This window comes from Pseudonaja textilis, chromosome 1, assembly GCF_049901715.1.
Source record: "Pseudonaja textilis isolate UNSWEBS1 chromosome 1, rPseTex1.2, whole genome shotgun sequence".
Classification (NCBI taxonomy): Eukaryota; Metazoa; Chordata; class Lepidosauria; order Squamata; family Elapidae; genus Pseudonaja; species Pseudonaja textilis.
This window is the reverse complement of record NC_141990.1, coordinates 297,516,771-297,537,673: the sequence shown is the minus strand read 5'-3', so window position 1 is coordinate 297,537,673 and position 20,903 is coordinate 297,516,771. Positions and strand designations below refer to the sequence as shown.

The window sequence follows — 20,903 nt, the reverse complement described above, 5'->3', positions numbered from 1 at the left end:
TCTTTTTAGAATAGAATAGAATTCTTTATTGGTCAGGTGTGATTGGACACACAAGGAATTTCTCTTGGTGCAAATGCTCTCGATGAACATAAAAAATACATTCGTCAAGAGTCAAGAATCATAAGGTACAACACTTAATGATAGTCATAGGGTACAATAAGCAATCAAATCATACTAGGAAGCAGTCTATATAAATCATAAGGATACAAGCGACAAAATTACAGTCATACGGAACCTTGTCCTCTGCTGTATTTTGAACTCCAGCCAAGGTTCTGCCGCTCCTTCCTCTACAATAACACAATATAAGTACAAGTGGGATCTTCTAGATATGCTATGGTCTTGAAACAGGAGAGTGGGTGCCATCGCAGAAGCCCAAAGTCGTAATTCTTGTCTACAGTAGCCATATCAATTTCTTAAAGTTTAGCCTTATGAATGTAGGATCCACCAAGGCCTTGAGCATCACGAGGCCATCTCACACACCTTTATGCCCTCCTTAGGGGTGTCCTTTCATATCCATTCTGTTTTGGGGGTTAATCCAGTGGATTTGCCCTTTGGGAAAAGGGAGGCTGGGTGATACTGCCTTATTCTTCCTAACCACTAGTCTGCAGCACTTCTCGCATCTCTGATTACTTCAGGTACCTTGTTTCCCCCAAAATAAGACCCAGATCCAGTCTTATTTGAGGGGAGGGGCTCTAAAAAAAGCAGTAGAGCTTATTTTGGGGGAAATACAATTTCAAAGTGACCAGCCAAGTTGGCGCCCCACCCTCCTGAAGCATGCACAGCAAGAATGCGGGGGTGGGGAGGGCAATGTTGTCTGGCAGCAGCTGCAGTCTGCTAACCCTTTGAATGGAGCATTCTGGGGTTGCAAAGCCTATGCAGCACAGGTTGAGTTAATTACCTGTCCAAGCACCAGAGGGTGGCAGAGGTGCGGGGGGGAGGCATGTAATCTGGAAGTGCTGAGAGGCCCGTAGGCAAGTCGAGAGTTGGTGAGACAGAGTGAGTTAGCAGCCATGGGAGGCTTATCTTCATGTCTCTCAGCTTGCCTCAGTCTGTGTGGAGCATCCAGATCGCCTACCTCCGCCCCCCCGTGCCTGCACATGAAGACAAGCCTTCCACGGCTGACCACCTGCTCTGACCCACCAACTCTCAGTTTTCTTGCAATGTTTGGATCGCCTGCTTGGACCAGGTAATCAATTCACCTGCACTGTGCAGGCTGTGGCTGGACAGTCAGCTCTCGGTCCCTCACTGCCTTCAGTGCTGGCCATGCCCCTGGGCCAATGATGATCTTCACTAGGACTTATTTTTGATGTAGGACTTATATTGGGCACACTTAAAAAAATCAGACTAGGGCTTATTTTCAGAGGTCTTATATTCAGGGAAACACAGTATTCGGGAGTGAAGAAGGCATGTTGTTTTGCCTCCTGTTCTGGAAGCAGACACTTCCCTAACTGACCTCAGCTTCCTGGCTGCCTCATTATTCTTAGTCCTCTTTCTCAGAGGAGTCTTCAAATCTTCTGTTCATGTGCTACAAAATCAGTGTCTTGATTGCTGCTATTTGCTCACCTCTAGTGCATTCTTCTCTTGTTTTGGAACCAGACATATACTTGATTATCCTTATTTTCCCATTGGCCAAATGGACTTTACTCACCTTCTGGGGGCTTCTCCAACTCACTCCTGAAACTCACTTGGCTGTGGCCTTGTTGGCATGCCAGTCAGCTCACAAGAGCTGTTTCAGAGCATCTCAGGTCCCAAAATAGAGCAAACAGGGAAAGTCTTCTTCTACAGACTATTCCCTAACGGGACACGGTATCATCTTAAGTTTTGCCTTCTAGCTAGAAGTTAATAAGCTTCCAAAATTATCCTCATCTTTGGAAATTTAGGAAATTCTCAAAATCCTGTATAAAAAAAGTCTAGATATAAAATAGATCTGTTTGAGAATTACTACAGAATTATACCAAAACATAAAATAGTTACTTTCTACTTCCTAATCTTCCTTAAGAACAATCTATTATATTCAGAATCCATTTTTCAATAAAATTAACATTTAATTATAACATCCAGCAGAGTTCTACAACCTCCCATCAGTTCCATGGTCTGGTTCCAAATGGTTCAAGATCCACTAGTGGGCTACGGCTTGGGGGTTGGGGATCCCTGCCATACAGGAAATGCAAGCTCTAAAATTAGGGTTTTTTGTTTGCACTGGACACAACTTTGGCATTTTAGACTGAACCCATAATTGATCATGTCTTAGTTTAGACATACTTCACCTCTATTCTTGTTTGTGCAAGATCAGTACAACCATTTGACTTGATCCAATTGTGTAACAGCATTAATTTGAAGAGATGTCCATTTGAAGACCATATCCTTTCCACTAAAAAAGCAGTAATGGTGCCAGAATTGTGGACAAAAGGAAGACAATGAAAATTATCCAAAACAAGTTTTTTTAATGTGAAGAATGTATTTCCTTAACCCAGAAGCTCAGTTGGCTTATAAATTTGGTGTTTTTTAACAAAAGACATGCCCTGCATAGAAAAGCTATTTTACTGTAATTCAATCCAAAATATTCTAATGCTAAGCTTTCATCTGAGATCTCTCATTTACATTGATATTATGTTAGAATTCACAAGCCCAGTGCATCACATCATACAATTGATTCAACTGATATCATCTTACCTTGAAGTAACAGCATTCCATGAATTACCCTGTCCCACCATTCACTGATTGCAGGGAATATGGGTATATTCCACAATATCTGCTAAGAAAGAATGATCTGTTTTTTCTCTTGCAAGATCTGTTTTTGAAGGTGGAGACCCTGTGGAGCATTATCTGAGAGGTGGAAAGTAGACTAAAAGGAATGGGAAATCCCACAGCAAATGTTTGCTTACATAATCCTGGAAGGAATCCAATAAAACTTGAAATTTTACTTCAGGAAAACCCATTATTATCTGGATAAACCAGAACTCCATACTCATTTAATGGAATGCTACGCAGAAGACAAGCACACTAACATTTTTTTAAATAAAAAAATCTAATTGAATGCAAAAACAAGTAAAGGTAACTTGAGTTTTATTTATCTTCTAATTTCTGGGAGGTTAAAGAACTATAATTTGTTTTGGACAACAGAAGAAAATAGGCTGTGCTTACAGATAATTTTCTGCCATATTCTTCAGGACCACTGTTTTATTGTTGCCCACTCTATTACACGGGATGTACATATCAGGTGTTGTTAAAAGGTCAGTGCCTGTACAATACATTCTACAACCGAGCACCACTTTCCTTAACTGAACAGGCAAAGAGAAAGTACACAGAACATCAGCATCTGGCAGTATTTTTCCCAAAAAAAGAGACTAAAATGGGTTTAAGTTGATTAACACTATTAAATCACATCTAATATTTGTTACTACATGATTTCATTACAGCTATACGATACAATTATACAAAATGTGTTAACATCAAAGAATACAACCAAAAAAAAATTTATGATAGCAAACAAAACCTATATAACTTTTTTTAATCTTTACAGGAAAATACTTTTGAAGTATGCATGTAACTGCCCATTCTTTTAAAGAAAATCTACTGCAAGCAAAGTTATCAACCTCCAGAAAAAAATCACACATAGCATTACTAAGCATATCCCCAAAAAGTGTACAATATGCACACTTTGAAAATACAAAATTAAAAAATTGTAAGCAACAGGTGAGCATCATATTTATAACAATGTGAAAAGTCCAATTTTAGCACTGTTTGTAGAAAGAACTCTTTGATGCAAGTCCATGAATTGTCTGTCTCTTCCAGGTAGGATCACACTTTACAAAAACACCATGCTCTTGAAACCAAATTACAGAGCAAAATGGAGCATTGGAGCAATGCTGCCTTAAAGTTTATTTTGCTACTTTATCAAAAACAAGTCCCTTGGCATGTAAGGTTCATTTTTTGTGTGTTTTTTAAAATTCTTTCCTAGAAACAATATACAAAGGGGGAAGCTTATTTATTTTCAACCATTCTCCTGTAAGGTAAAAGATGTTTTGAGTTCAAGAGCTTTGTTCTTGCAGTTTCACTGGTTGTTTTTGGCCTTAGCATGTGTTAAGATATGAGATTTCAGATTAGTTGACTGAGCAAACTTCTTATTACAGCCATCAAAAGGGCACACATAGGGCCTATCTCCAGTATGAATTCGCACATGTGTGCGTAAATTGAAGTCCAGTGAAAAGCGTTTGCCACAGCCTTCAAATGTGCACTGGTGAAAAGAAAACACAAAAAATTAGCAACTTGTCTACAGATCTTCATTTGCAATATTAGATTTACATGAAATAAAGATTCTATTCCGTACAGTTCCAAATCAGGTTATTAATAAGTGAGTTCCATGAAATTGGAAATGTTCACAAGTGCTGTTGAACAGTAAAGAATTATATAACTATATCCTCTTTGCTGAGAGATTACAAGATGTTCTCTGAGATGGTACTACTTTGTAGAATTCACTTCCAAGATAGATATATTTCATTTAAATCAGTTCATTTAAATCAGAACACGTGTACAAGACTTTTCTACAGTCCGATGTTTTAAAAGATTCTGAAGATGGTCTATTTATACTTCTATTTGTCAAAATAGTCAGAAAGTATTGAGAATTTACTTCTTTTTGCAACCTAATGTAGGCAATACTATAATATATATATATACACACACACACACACACACATACACACACAGAGTATTCAGCTTTCTTCAGGTATTTTCCCACGTCATTATAGTTGTGCTTTTAAAGTTGTAGCAACGTTTTGGCAGAATCTCATCTGCCATCATCAGGCTTCTGTATTGTTTTCGTCTGTGAGTCAGACTTTCACAGCAGTTTCAGTTTTAAATTTGGGGCTAGCCTACTGCTGTGCCAGAATGGTTTTTTTTTTCTTCATTCTGATTGGTTGGGAGTCTTGGTCTGTGTTTATTGGTCTTGGAGTTTGCTATGTTCTGCTTGATTGGTGTTTCTAATATCTTCTGTCTGTTTTGTGGCTTTTTTTGTCTTGATTGGCTGATAGGAAGCTAGGTTTCATCTGGGTGCTTGGTTGGGGTGTGTTTGAGCTGGAAGTATCAGGGGGGATCTGTTTGTGCCCAGGTGTTTGCCTGGCTTGTGTGGAGATTTGTTTGTGAGTGCAGGCTTCCAAATAATTGAGAATCTGGTGGAATCATCTCTTCTATTCATGCTTTCAAGTCTTTTTTCAATCTCTATGGCTTCTCTGATAATTCTGTGGCTGGGGTTTTCTATAGTGGTTAGGGTTTTGGTGCCATTGAAGTCGATGCTATGACCTGTTGCTTTCATGTGTTGGACTAGTGAGGAAGTGTGTTCCAGCTTTTTGACTGCATTTTTGTGTTCATCCAGGCAGGTACTTATTCTTCTATTGGTCTGTCCAATGTATGTGGTCGGGCATGATGCACAGGGGACTTCATATATGCCTTGGTTTTCCAGGTCAATTTTATCTTTGGGGTTTCTTAGGATGGCTGCTATTTTTCTGTCTGTTTTGAAGGCAGTCTTGATGTGATACCTGTGTAGTATCTTACTGATTTTGTCTGTAGTACCTCTTATGTAGGGCAGGACAGCTGTTCCATAGATCTGTTCCATAGGTCTGTCCACTAAAGGCCTCCACTACAGGAAACACAATGTTGCCAGCCAATCAAGACAAAAAAAGCCACAAAACAGACAGAAGATATTAGAAACACCAATCAAGCAGAACACAGCAAACTCCAAGACCAATAAACACAGACCAAGACTCCAAACCAATCAGGATGAAGAAAAAAAAAACCATTTTGGCACAGCAGTAGGCTAGCCCCAAATTTAAAACTGAAACCACTGTAAAAGCCTGACTCACAGATGAACACTATACAGAAGCCTGATGATGGCAGATGAGATTCTGCTGAAACGTTGCTACAACTTTAAAAGCACAACTACAATGACGTGGGAAAATACCCGAACAAAGCTGAATACCATACAAGTACCAGCGGAAACTTAACACACACAGACACACATATATATATACACACAGATCTTGGAGTACCGTGAAAATCTATGAAACACACACACACACACAATCAGCCTATCTACTATCTCTCACTACATGGGTGGTAGCCCTTATTTAAGTAGGGGAAGAAGATATTATTTAGAAAACATTAACTGGAATTTGATATATTTTAAACCATACAAAGCAAAATACTAACTTAAATTACCAATGAAGATTATCACAAGCATTTTAACATCTTACTATAATCATACAGTGATCATCTATGTACAAAAGTAAATGTTCAAGTAGCTTCTTTGTATTTAAATGTTACTTTTTTAAAAAAGCATACTTTAATAGGAGAAATGGTCATGTGCCAGACATACTGACTACAATATACTTTAAATATTTCTCCAATTATCTTCTAAATACCCAATTTAGTTTCTGAACAAATTCCTTCCAGTACTTCAATGATTTTATCTATCCCCAAAATTATCTAGCTTCAGAAATAAAGCAAATTCAGAATATAAACCAAATAGAAACTAACTAGATTCTCATTACAATGTCATGATTGTGTCATCTACAATAGTTGAAATAGTTACCTGAAAGGGTTTTTCTCCAGTATGAACTAATTGATGCCTCTTTAGCTTTGAGCTCTCAACAAAGGCCTTTCCACATTCTGCACAGACGTGTACCCGAGGCCCATGAGTGTGTAGATGCTTTCTCATGGCCGAATTATCCCTGAACATCTTTGTGCAGCCCTTCAAAACAACACAAGTAAACTTTTTAATTGTTAAGGCAGGCCCAAATATCAGAATTATCATCATCTTAATCTATATATACTGACCAGACTTACAATTATACAGAACCAAAATATGGTTTGATTTTGGTATACTGCAAAGCCCAAGCACGGCCATTGCTGCCTATTGGACTTAATGCTGTATGAAGGGAGATTGTTAGGAAAAATCTCTTCTTTCTTGAAGATAGGAATTAGAATTTTTTATATACTACAACAGTGATGGTGAACCTTTTGGGTTAGGCATTTCAAAAATTTAGAAAATGCCTTACATAAGTCTGATAATGTGTCAGTGCCCCCCAAAGAGAAACAATTCTTTAAATATTCATTTATTTTAAAAAATACAGTCAAATCATGTATGGTGCTATGTATTATACAAAGAAACATTAAATAACACAAAAATGAAATGCAAGTAAGACAAACACAATTGGGGGAGGGGTGTGGAAAGAATGGAGCATACTTTTGAACATGGTAGCCAGGTGTCAGGGCATGTCACCCAAAACACTGTGTCCACCTTTGACATGTCATAGGTTCATCATGACTGTAACATGCCATAAGATAAATTTAAACCACACCGCAAAACATTTATGAAACTCCTATATTAAAAGGGTTCTTACTGAAATAAATTGCTCAAAATGGCTTCACTCACTTTATGAGGACATGCTATCGTTCTTGGTGCATCATCTTCTTTGATTTTTCTTGGCTTCATTCTTACAAGAAAAAAAAGCATTGATTGTTGAATAGCAGACAAGTTAATATAGAAGTACCCTTGTTATAAATTACTATACTATAATGCTATTGCTTCTTGATGAACTGCTTTTAACTGCTTTAATTAATGAATTTAACAATTTACAATTCAGATTCTATTAAAGAAGAAAAAGCTGCCAAGTTTGGTTCACTTAAAACTCAGAAGTATACACAGAGGAACAATATATGATTTGAGGACAGTAGGACCGACATAGAATTAACTGCAGAAAGGATTACTTAGCAAGTGATTGAAAAACTAGGCAGCAGTTTCTAATTTGTTGAGCTTGTTTTAATATTAACCACCAACATCTCTTGGTGGACATTAATATCAGATATATTATTGGAAATAATTAAAAGCCTGAGAATTTGAGACCTTTCAAAGACCAACAACAAATTGTCTCCTAACCAGAAGTGTAATCTAGAGACTGGGGCAGCTAGAAGGGATTTAAACCCAAGTTGCGATACTGTAAAATTATGCTGTGAAATTATTGCCAGCAAACTCTCCAGGTGGATCCCAATGAGACTGGAATTGTATAAAAATATACATTTTCTTCAATAATGTGAACAAGCCCAAACAGTCCACTGTAGTTTTCCCCACAAACGAAATGACAATATTTTTTAGTATAGATTCAATATATTTGAGTTCTGACCAGTGGATGTTTTTAGAGAAAGGGATTTGGGAATGGCATGATTAGTCTCTTTAGCCACTAGTTAATACAGACTATATCTAGCCAACAAGATTTCTACCAAATATAGAGCTCATAGTAAATCTCAGGATTGTGAACTGATAAATTCAGGAGAAAATAAGAGCCAGAAAACAGCACCATGACACAGAGGGCTGAAGTATACATACTAATTTGTACCAACCAGCTCATTCTTGGGCTACAATCTATAAAACATCATTATTTTTGAAAGTAGATATGGTTTCAATTTATTTTTGAAAGGCAAGTAGTGTCAGCTACTCTTTCAAAATCCAGCCAGCAAATATTAATTTTTAACATCCTTGAACTATTCTGAACCTTCTGTGAATATTAAGGTGATTATCCCTGTATTGAAATTATATATCTGCATTTATCCAATTCAGTTATTTTAATTGAGAACAGAAAAATCATATAGCCAGGAATAGGAATAATCATTTGTGAAAAAGAATAAAATCTAGGAGTTTTATAATACCAACCTTGCAAATTCAGCCAATTGTTTAGGATCAGAAAGGTCAATCCCAGGTATTCCTCCAGGTGGTAGCTTCTTTCCCGTCATGTATTCAGAGTAGTCAGGAGGGGAGTTCTCGCCAATGATCTGTTCTTCCACCACAGTCTCATGGTCAATGTCTTTTTTGTCATCTGCAATGATTAGAGAAAACTGAATTTTGATTTAACATCCACGAAGGACGACATTGATAACGTGAAAAATGTTTCTTAGACAAAGTTTGTATTAAGAAACAAATTCAGTTATTTTTTAGATAAAAATGCAGAATTTACACTTAATAAGTATAATTAATCATATATAAGTATATTATTTATTCATTTTTAAAAACTAATTTTCTTAAAAACATGCATTATGAATTATTACACATAACATTTGACACATAATTCTTCCATATGCACTGTAACTAAAGCGAGACATCTTTTGCAGAAAAGCTTTTGTAAGATAGCACAATAATCTGTATATTATAATCTCTATTTATCTTAATTCAATCATACATTTATAAAGCATTTTCCCTCTTAACTTGAAAAATGTCTAAATACTTGCTATGTAATTAACAAGAAAACCCCCAGTCTGGCAAGATATGAATAAAACAACACATACGTACTTACTATAATTAGGCCAACTTAATATCCATTGCAGCAACTTTTCCAAATATATTTGAGCAAAATTTCTCTGGTAATTTCTCTTCCTTTTATTTTAGCTATCAATACTGCAAATTTATTGTTTATTTTTTCTAATAAACATATTTAAATAATAATTCCACCAATAAATTTAATACAATCCTATGCCTTTCATAGTTCAAGAAGAAAAACAGTTTGCAGTTGGATGGATGGATAAAGATTTTAATGGAACACAGTGTAGAACCCAACAAAGAATATATTATGACTTTCATTTCCAGCTTTGTTTTCTGCCATTATGATTTCATTATTCCCCTTGGTTTTGAATTAGTCAGGATACACTCACTTAGGTCACTAATTTTAAACAGCCATTTCCCCTCTATTATGAATGTGCAAATAAACCATTTCTTTTATTTCCATATGGATGAAGAGACTAAACTTTGTCCCTAGTTCAAATCTGCTTTCTAGGCAAATTTATAACCCAATTACTTGAGATACAGAACCCATACTAATGCGAATGTGTCAGAATAGTTCTTATGAAATATTTACAAATTATATTTACATGGCTGCCCACCTGATAGAATGTGATTCTGGGCAGTGTATCATAAAATCATAACAATATTAAAATATAACAATTAAAAACATTGAAGTTATTATTAAAAAGGCTGAGAGCATTGGATATTATGAACAGTGAAGCCACATCAGCAGATCACTATTCCTTTAAGACTCAGGCTTGTTGACAGCCACATTTTGGGGGATTTCTGGAAGGATGGCAGAGAAAGGGCCAATCTCACCTGGGGAGGGGATGATATTCCACAGGGCGGATGCCACAGTAGAGAAGGCGCATCACCTGGCTCCTGTCAGATGGGACCCACAACATATCTCTTCTGCTGGATCTAATGGGATGGATAGATGTATCGGGAAGAGGCAGTCTCTCAAATAACCTTGCCTACTACTAGTGTTTTAAATCCACCTTAAATCAGATCCAGAAACTGGCAACCAATACAGCTTGCAGAGCAGAGGTGCAACATGGGCCATTCTAGGAGCATACACAACTACTTGCATCACTGATTCTCTGCCACCTGAAGCTTCCAGATACACTTCAAGGGTAGCCGTATGTAGAATGTGTTACAACAGTTCACACAGAAAATTACTGGGAAATAACTAACCATGAATAGAGCTTTCCCATCAAGAAACAAGAGTAACTGGAGCACAACATACTTTGCTTAACAACTGAATTGCTTAGCAATGTTAAGCCGAGGATGACCTGTGGGTTCATGTTTCCTGAGCCTGGGTCATTTTCCATTTGTCACTGTACCTTCTGATGACCATTTCCACCATAATATGACCTACCCAGTCTCATGAAAGCTGAAACATTACCCAATCCAACCCTTCTGATGCCCAAGGCCAGAGGTCTTCTCATCTTGTCCAAAGAGGGAAGGCTAAGTCCTCTGAGGAACTATAGTCCTAGCTCTCAGTGCCATCAAGATATATAGTCATCCCTCCTCCAGCTGTACTCCTCAGAGTCCTCAGGGATCCCTACCATGCACACCCATCCTTTCCCTTGTTCTCAACCCAGGGGAGATAATCAGTTTCTCCCTGGGAAAAATCATAGTTCACAATCCTTGAGAAATGAGGCCTATGTGTCAAGTCATTGACAATCATTGCCAGAGATTGCATCCTCTATGTAGATTTGAGCTTTGCCCACAAAAAGAAAACATAAGCCAACTTTCTTTTATCAATAGTTCTCAGACTTGGAGAATGCATACTAAAGCTTCGACCAATCTCAATAACCCTACATCTATGCACTTTTTAATTGGAGCTTGAAAGTGTGGGCATTGTCAAAGAAAACTGGAGTCTGAAGCAGAGCTGCAGGAATTAATCATTTTTGACACCACATTTTGGTTTTATAGGACATATCAAAGTCACTGGTCAAGAATTATTCCTGCACTGTGATGAGAAGATAGGGAGAGGAATAGAGGTAGAGATAGAAATAGAGAATCTACAGCAAGTAAATACATATTTAAATTGGAAGAAAGATGTTAAGTTTAACTTTATGCCATGTGGAAGCTGAAGTTGTGAAGTAAAATTCAAATAGGCAGATGGTGGTATAAATTTCCTTTGTGTTGTGCTTTGTCCAACCATACCAAGTACAGGAATTCAAATGAAATAATTTTTGGCAGATGGCTATCACACTTCTGTTAGAATATATCCAATAAATGGAAGCCAATCCCCTGGCTAACTGCTCAACTATTCTTGCTTTTAGGAGGATTTTTTAAATTTTTTAAATCTATCTGCCTTCTCGTAACTTAAATCTATTATTTCATGTTCTACACTCTGTAATGATAAAAGAACAAGTCCAGGCCTTCCTCTGTATGATATCCTCAGAGATATGTGAAGAGTGGTATCATATTCCCATATTCTCAGTCTTTTCACAAAACTAAACCTTTTCAGCTACTTCAAGTATCTCTTCAAGGACTTAAAATTCAGTTCCCCAATAATCCTCATTATCTTTTTCTGAATTTGTTTAGATTTTCTGAATACTTTCTAAAAGTATGAAGCATAATAGTTAAAAAATAATTAAGCCCTTCATTAAAAATGTTTCAAATACATAATAACTGAATACATAAAACTATCACACCTATTTTATTGTCATCTATACTTCTACCAATATTTCCTTCTTTTCCATTAATGTTATTAATATAATGATGAAAGAATACAGAATCTAAGATTGAATTCATGGCCTTCTTCATACCTCTGAGCAAATGACGACTACATTGCTAGCCACTCTTTTTCATGCAGTTTTCAAGTAACTTTTATTTCCATTTAATTGTCTATGTATTGTTCTACATGCATGATTGGAGTGAAGAAATTTGGTTGTAGGACCTTCAGTGCCATGACCTTGTGTAAGGTAACATAAATGCAAATGGTACAGGAAGTCTAACTAGTTACCAACAATATTATAATCTACTGGCATCCAAATTATAATGCCTGGAGTCTATGAAATATATGTATGGAAAGTCAGAAAATAGTTATGGCATCTGACAGGTTCATATATTATAGCCGATTTGACTATTTGGGTATCCAAAAGCTGCAATATTTACTGCAGAGTAGTTAATATATTCTAGCAAAATCCAACAAAATACCAAACAAGCTCAAATATCTGTGCAGCTATCCTCAATCTTCAGGTTCAGAGCTGATCTCTACTTATGAATCTCTACACAATGGGAAGATTATAATATAATGTAATATATAATACCAAGCCTAACATGTTTATATGTACATAGTGTGACACATACATAGACATATATATTAGCTATGCTGGTCTATGACAATTGTGATTTCATCTGAAACAGCCAGTCCTCAGTTAATGCCTGTCCTATTTAATGGCCATTCAAATTTACAACTAGCATTGAAAAAAATAGTTTTATGAATAGTCCTTGAACCTATGATGATTGCAGCATCCGTCTATCACAGGGGTCTTCAAACTTGACAGCTTTAAGACTTGTGGACTTCAATCCCCAGAATTCCTCCTTGAATCATGTTAGCTCAGGAATTCTGGGAGTTGAAGTCCATAAGTCTTAAACTTGCCAAGTTTGAAGACCCTTGCTCTATTACATGATCACTATTTGCAACCTTCAAAGCTAGTTTCCAACAAGCAGTCAGTCAGGAAGCCAGCAGAAATCACAAGCTGTGGTTGCATGACATTACATTTAATGACTGTGGGTGATTCACTAAATGGCCATGGAAGAACTTGCATCACAGGTGTGTGCAACCATCTTCCACTTAATGTCACCTAGCAATGGAGTTGCCAACCCCAATTGTGGTTGTTTAGTGAGGACTACGTGTCATTTCAGCATATTCAACAAATGATCATTTTAAAATCATAACTTAGTATTACTGTACATACAAAACAAGCAAATTTTGGAATGCCCAGAACATCAAGGGTTGAACCAGAGCAATCTGCCCCAATTCTAACAGCTATATAGTGTTCCTATTCTGATCTTGGTAATCTTAAAATAAGAGCATGAAAACTCCTAACTAGGTCACAATATTAAGATGAAAACTTGGCTAAATAGACAATACAGAGCAAGATTCCTGTATATTCAATAGTCAGGTAATATAATGTTTTGGTACATCAAAAATAAGTCTTCATGTACTAGTAAAAATTTATTCCAATGTTCCTGAACTGGTAACATGAACTGATATAATGGTGGCGTTAAAATAACAATTATTTTAATACCACCATTATAAAAGCATGAATCATTCAATCAGAATACTGCTAACCTAACTGTCTGTAACATATAATTACAAAAAGCAGCAGTTTAGAGAAACAGATCAAACAACTAATTGATATCAGAATTTGGTAACTGTGAAATGAGTATTTGCAAATAGTTTAATAAGCAAGGTATAGAATTAAACAAATTACTGACTTGAAGAATTTCAGAAATTCAGAGTAAAAATAACAGATTGTACTTGCTTTTAATTCAATTTTCTACATGATATCTAGTTTTATAATTCTATATACCAGACTTCTGCAAGTATTCTCCAGACAAATTAGCTATGCTGACTAATAGCTATGAGAACTGTACTTAACATTTGGAAGATCGAGTAAAGTTGCTTGAACCTGTTTAAGAGGTATAACAAAATCTGTGGCAGATGGCATACATTTTGCAAATGATTATATATTCCGAATATTAACTGAATATTCAGAATATTAACAGAATTCTATGAAATCACTCAATGTAATTATTTGAAAATGTAACAATACAGCAATTAAATTAATAATAAATTATTATACCATTTACACTTTCTTCCAATGGATCTAAATCCTTTAAAACTAAAAAAAACCTATTGGTTTTATAAATATTTGTTATCAATAAATCAATTTGATACACAGAGGTCAATAAATGAATAAAGAACTAGAGGTTCCTATATTATTTAGACCACAGGAATATGTCTTAAATTCTATAGTTAAGACTTAAATGGATTTAAAATTATAACTAAAAGAACAAAAAAGATAATCAGAATTTATTCTCTGTGTAAAAGAGGCCTCTGTGTAAAAACAGCACTTTGCTGGAGATGTATTAAGTATAATACTTTAAAACTTTTTTCCTGCAACGTCCTATATCAAGGCCAGATGCATCACGCACAGGCCATGCACAGTCCTGCGAATGGAAAAAACATCATGAAATGTCACATATGGAAATGTGACACCGTGAGTTTGACACCCATGTCCTATACTTAACATGTTTTGGGGAGAAAGCAGTGGATTATATGAATATAACTGTAACAAAAGCTAATATTTTCAAAGGATAAAATTCTTATATGAACTATATCAGTGGTTGCCAACCAGTGGTTCGTGGTCCATGAGAAAATTTTGGTGGCCTGCAGGGAAATGTCACCCCCAAAGCAATTAATCCAGGCTGCGTGGGAACACAAGGCTGCACTGCCCACATGGCCCGCGGGAACACAAGGTTTGCAACGCTTGCATTGTGAACAACACAAGGTAGTAAGGGGAGGGGGAAAGAGCGGAGTGGGGGAACTTGTCCCACTCCCCCACGTGCCTGGCCTGGCCACTGGGCTGTTTCTTTCCGCTGCTTCTGCTTTTGGCTGCACGCAAGGAAAGCAGCAAAAGTCTTTCTTTCTCTCCCCCAAACTCCACCAGAAATGAGTCTTTGGGATCCTGCAAGGCATCCTGCTCCAAGAGGCTGCGCCGGCAAAGACTAATTTCTGGCAGAGTTTGGGGAAGAGGAAGAAAGACTTCTGCTGCTTTCCTTGCATGAAGCCAAAAGTCTCTCTCCCCGGAGAATGGAGCTGCAGACGGTATCCTGTGATCCCAAATAAAGAACGCTCGATTGGTTAGAAAATGGGCTGGGGAATTTTCCTGCAGACTTTTTTGGGATTTTCCCAGGGTCTCTGCAGACACCAATGTCAGCAAGCCACCGTCAGTTAAAATTCACACTAGTGGTCCGCGGGATTTAAAATTATGAGTTTGGTGGTCCCTAAAGTCTAAAAGGCTCACGATGCCTGAACTATATAGTAATCTATAAAATTTAACAACAGGAGAACATAAAGTAATCCCTTGTGAATTTACTATGGCTAAAACACTGAAAGCATTGGAAAGACAAATATATGGATCTGTTTAATTTAAAATCTGATTGTATTTTCCACTTATGAGTGGATTGCTTATGGACATAGACTTTGTATAGACAAGTATAATAAAATATGGGATTCATCTATACAGTAGGTTAAAAATGGTCACATAAATATATAAGAAATGTATAATGTATTTGAACAGTAGGATTAGTCAAGTATATAGAATAACTTTATTGTTATAGAATTATTTTATTGTATTTTTTTCACTATTCTTAGAGCACTTTTCTTTCCTTTTGACAATGTTTACATAGTATCTCCATTACTGTTACCATTGTTTTGTTCTTGTTCTCAATTAAAAAGCAATAAAATATAAATTTACAATTCTATTTATGCTTATTCAGCAAAACCTCTGGTTATTTTCTGGATTGGAAGGCCCTGTTCGCTGTCATAACCTCTTCACCTGCCATATGGATTACTACCATGCACTCTATAAGGGATTCCCCTTGAAAAGTATTTGGAAGCTTCAATAGGTGCAGAATGCAACTGCACAAGTAGTAGTAGACGGTATCAATTATTAAGCATATAAAACAGCGTGTACTACATTGGTTGCCAGTGTGTTTCTGAGTGCAATTCAGGGTGCTGCTTGTCACCTAAAAGCCCTTCATGGCTTAAAGTGCATGACCTGAAGGTCCATCTTTTCCTAGTTGTTTCTAACCATCCACTTGGGCAGGATCCAGATCCCATTGTTAGGTGGTAGGGCCCAGGAGATGTGCTTTCTCTACTGTAGACCCTTCACCTTATGGAACGTTGTCCCTCCAGAGATTAGAATGACCCTGACCCTGACCTTTTTTGCAAAGCATTAAAGACCTGGTTCTGTGCCACAGCCTGGGGCACTGAAGGTGTAAAGCAGGGATGCCAAACTCAAGGCTCATGGGCCGGATCCAGCCTGTGGGGTGCTTAGATCCAGCCCATGGGGCTTCCCTGGAAACAGCAAAGGACCAGCAGTGCCTCTGCCAGCAAAAACTGAGCTTTGGAGGGCCGCACATGCGGCCTCCATCCCAAGCTGTTTTTACTGGCAGAGGGCTGCAGGAGGCCGTCATGATTGAAAATGGAGCTTGGGAGCCTGTTTTTGCTGGCAGAGCGCTTAGGCCACCACAGCCTCCCCAACACAAGTGATGTCAAGTTGGCCATGCCCACCCATTCACCCTGTGGTCAAACACAACCCTGATGTGGCCCTCAGTGAAATCAAGTTTGGCACCCCTGGTAAAAAGGGTCCTATCTCATGGCTGTGCTAACAACCAACAAATACAGTAGTATCTTCCTTGGCTGCTATGTGTTTTATTTTTTGTACTTAAGTTTTTAATTAAAGATTATTTGCTACCCAGTGTCACTTGCTGAAATGGGTAGCCATACACATAAATAAAACTAAGCAAACAAAACAGATGATATATTTTCATTGGCAAGTATATCTTGTGAATTATCAGTTTTTGCTTTCAAAAGTAAGCAATTTCATTTAGTGTTAGATGAAACTATTACTGGCTTCTAAGCAACCCAAAACTAAAGCATAAAGTGAATTTACTTTGTAGAATTTAGTAATGACATAGGCCTCTCCAGAAAGACATGAATTTCAAAAAGGAAATTTTTACTATTACATTATTTTATTCTAGGATTATATCAACACATCAATCATTACATTTTGACTTTTCAAACTATATATTGTCTCTGAAACAAAATGTTGACTTTCAAATACTGATCTTAAAAAAATTATTAAAACATCATAAGATGTTCTAATCAACCCAACAGGCACAATATGCTCAGAAAATAGATTTCCTGCACTAAATAAGCTGCTTGTTTTGTGTATCTGCTAAGTGTATGAAAATTCAATGCCTTTTATACACTGCTGAGAATTGCAATAAAACTAATTTTTTAAATTAACCTTAATTTTATTCCCTTAAAAAGCATTTTTACAGAAAATCATCTAAGTTCTAAAAACCTGCAGGGTCTCCACAACTGTCATGCAGCAACTATATTCATCTGATTATATGATGGCAATTCCTTCTAAAGCTGTCCAAAAGAGCTTTTAATGTGGGGAGGGGGGGGTGTTGTGGTAATCTAGAACTGGAATGATTAAATTCTATATTCTTGCTGTGTCATGTGTGAAAAACATGTACCAATTAATAGTTCTCAAGTCAAAGACCTAAAACCGATATCTAGAGGTAGAGGATTTGTCTCTTTTCTCCCAAGGTGGACAGTATTTAACACATATTAAAAATAACCAAAATCACTATTTTAGGATATTTTCGAGCCCCTAGTTATTTAAAGACAAAGTACATGTCATGTAAATAGTACAGAAAAACTTTATTTCTTATGAAGAGTTCAAACAGAATGCAGTGAAACCAGGCACTGTTCTAACACTACGAGTGCTGAGAGCTTTAAAAGTATAACCTACCCTACCGAGTGCAATGGACTTCGTCCCCTTACTTTACTTCTCATTCTGACCAGAGACAGAGTTGCTGTCCAAAGGTTTGAGGAAGGGAAAGTGGGAGGGAAAAGAGAAAAGGAAGATGCCAGGAGGAAAAGGAAATGAGGAGGGATGTGCGAAGCAAACCGCCGCGAAGGCATGACTGCTGATGGGATAGGAACAAGAACATTTAGAAGGGGCATCCAAAGGAAGACTTGAAAGAAGAAGACCGCCTGTTGAGAATACTTAGAAGGAACTATATATATTGTGAAGCCCGCCAGGATAAAAACTTAAGGGGGCGCCAAGAGATGTCGAGAAGCAGCAGAGGTTAAATAAAATCAAATCCGACTCAGTTGTGAGGACAGAAGAGAAGAAAAAGCAACCGCCAGAGACGAAGGCTGCGCGTTCTAAAGCGACGGCGAACGAGAAAGAAACAGAGCGGGAAAGGCGAAAGAACGGGCTGCCGAGGTTGCCGCGCGCGCGCCCCCGCCCGCCCCGCCCCCAACCTCCCTCCTTCTCCTCCCTCCTACTGCAGAAACTACGCCATTGCGGCCTAGTCCAGGAATCAGTCAGTGAGGGAGGGAGGGCGCGCGCGCCGTATCCCCTCCCCCTCTCTGCCTGTCCCAGCGGCCATCTTGGCGGGGCTGCCGCCATCTTTCTTTCCCTTTTCCCCCCCGCCGGAGGGAGCCGGGCAATCAGGCAGGAGCAGCGCAGACCCCGCCATCTTTTCGGGGGAAGCCGCCATACTTGCCCTGGCGAGATGAACATGGCGGCGCCCATCACACACATCCAAACATGGCCTCCCTTCAAAACAAAACGGGGCAAAGAAGCCTGCCGGACACCGTCCGGGGCTCCCCAAACCTTCCCCAGTCCCCGCCGCAACGTGCCGGACCCGTCCCAGCCGCTCTACTTACCCGAGGCCCACATGGTGACCGAAAACTCCCCCTCCAGGGTCTTGATCTGCACCTGCTTCTGTTCCCATTTCCTGGCGCCGCCGCCCCCTTCGGCTCCGCCGCCGCCTCCCGTCAAATAACTCTTCTTACTGCTCTTCTTGCCGCTCCCGCCGCCTTTCTTCACCCGGCCACCGCCAGAGGAGGAACCTCCGCCCGAGCCGCCTTTACTGCCCGCGGCCGCGACGGTGACCAGAGTTTGCTCGATGTACTCATCCTCGCCGGCCGGAGCCGGCACTGGAATGAGAATCTGGTCCTCGAAGCCGTCATCGGCCCGCAAACCGTCCGAATCGTCGCCTCCTACCACCTCCTCGCGAGTCTGCACTAGGATCACCTCCTGATGGTGCGGGTGGTGGTGCAGGTGGAGCTGGCCCCCGCCGGCCCCAACTCCGCCGCCACTCGGGTCGCCGTCGGTGACCAGCGGCTGCAAGGCGATCATGGGCGGGTGGTGGTGATGGTGGTGGTGGTGGTGGTGGTGACGGCGGTGGGGCGGGTGATGAGGGCCGCAGTCCTCGCAACACTCATCGTCCTCGTCGTCGTCCTCGTCCTCCTCGCCGCCCACCACAGTGGTCTCAATAGTCTCCACTGGGATGGTCTCGACCTCGATCTCGTGCAGTTCCACGATCTCGGCGGGCATTTCCGAGCCGTCTGTGGCAATATACAGGGTATCTCCTGAGGCCATGGTGGCTGAGCCGCCAGTGGCGGCGGCGGCGGGCCTAAGCCTAGCACAGGCCCTCGGGTCCGCTCCTCTGCCCGACGTAGGTGGGACTCAGGCTTCTCTGGCTTCCCTTCCTTCTCTTCCGCCGTCGCCTCCTCCCCCTTCCACACAAACACCACCAGTTCTTCGTTAGGAGGGTGGGAGGGAGGCAAGCAGGCAGCAGCCTCAGCCACCTCCAAATCCCGCTTGCGCCGCCTCGCGAGACTCGCCGAGAGATGCAGACACCCTGGTTCTTCCTCACCCGCCATCCACACCCGCGGAGGCCGCGGTAGCCGCCGAGACACGCCCCCTCGTAGCCCTGGGCCAATCGCAACCCTCGGCTCGATTTAAGGACAACTCTCCTCGAGCAAACACTCCGGCTTCACCAACTGGCAAACGGGCCGGTTACTTCGGGACCGCCCCTTTTCTTCCTGAGCGCGACCTATCACCATGAGGTTGAACAGATCAGTCCTGCCCTGCCGATTCCATTTAGCTTATCGTTGGCTTCTTAGAGAGAGAAGGGAGGGAGAAAGAAAGAGTGTGAGAGAGAGCCGTTGCTCCTGTGGTCACGCCCACTCCTGTAAACGAGCCGTGAGAGAAAGTTCCTGTCGGCTTTGGCGGGTGGCGGTCTCTTCCGCTGCCTTTTGCATTGGGAGGTTCGGGAACGTTTTTTGTTTTCTCTTCGGGTCCTGAGAGCTTTTGTGGCTGGGTTGGTTGCTTTACTCGGGGGAACAAGACGGGTCGCCTCGACCTACCTGGGAACTTTAAAAGAGTGAAAGTTGACTCGCCTTCAGCTTCCAGGTTGTTGTTTTACGTAGGCGCGAGAGAAAAATGCAGTATAGCCCCTGTCCGTTTTCTGTCCCGAACTTATATTTGGTTCGTCCAGATTATTTTTTATTTCTGCCGAAGTTGTAGCGGTCCTGTTGAATCTCACTTTTGATGATCCCAAACAAATGGGTTTGCGCAACACTCTACAGAGGCTTAGTTTGTGGCTCCTTGTGTTGTGTGTACTGAACAACCGCGGTTCCTTAATGGACTGCAGCTCAGTTAACGACGATTTACACGTGGCGCGAAGAGAGGTTTCTTTTTCCGTGAAAAAAAAAAAAGTGGAGGGGGATTGATGTCCCGCAGCCCGTCCCTCCTCCGACCACCCGGAGAACCGACGCAGGGTTTCCTTAAGCTCCCTATTTTGCTGTTTATTCGGGCTCTTCGTTTTCCTCTGAGCTGACGGGGTTCCCACTCTGTTACTCGATGTGTTGCCGTCTGGTAGGGCCATGCCTCTTGTAAGCTTTTCATACAGAATGTCATTTTCTCTTTTGGGTATAGTGCAATTAATGTTGCAACCT

The 20,903-nt window shown here is 39.8% G+C and overlaps 1 protein-coding gene across 2 annotated transcripts; it reads right to left on the bottom strand.

Annotated features, from left to right (window-relative positions):
- Positions 1 to 3,049: 3,049 nt before the first annotated feature.
- On the bottom strand, positions 3,050 to 20,079 carry YY1 (YY1 transcription factor). Of its 2 annotated transcripts, none has more exons than XM_026698494.2 (5): positions 18,825 to 20,079; positions 8,705 to 8,855; positions 7,430 to 7,490; positions 6,587 to 6,745; positions 3,050 to 4,237 (listed from the first exon to the last, which is right to left on the bottom strand). In XM_026698494.2, the coding sequence occupies exons 1-5, from the start codon at positions 19,540 to 19,542 to the stop codon at positions 4,055 to 4,057; spliced, it is 1,272 nt and encodes a 423-aa protein (XP_026554279.1). In that variant the 5' UTR covers positions 19,543 to 20,079; the 3' UTR covers positions 3,050 to 4,054. The 2 variants fall into 2 exon arrangements, with proteins under 2 accessions (XP_026554279.1, XP_026554278.1); XM_026698493.2 differs by having other exon boundaries at positions 8,705 to 8,867; positions 18,825 to 19,959.
- Between the last annotated feature and the right edge of the window lie 824 nt (positions 20,080 to 20,903).

Bases quoted from the DNA above. Each gene is read 5' to 3' on its own strand.
- YY1 (XM_026698493.2), bottom strand. From the start codon at position 19,542: ATGGCCTCAGGAGATACCCTGTATATTGCCACAGACGGCTCGGAAATG. The intron at 8,868-18,824 runs GTAAGTAGAGCG...TAATCATTGCAG, and splicing joins GGTCACCATGTGGGCCTCGG to ATGACAAAAAAGACATTGAC. The intron at 7,491-8,704 runs GTTGGTATTATA...TTTTCTTGTAAG, and splicing joins CAATTGGCTGAATTTGCAAG to AATGAAGCCAAGAAAAATCA.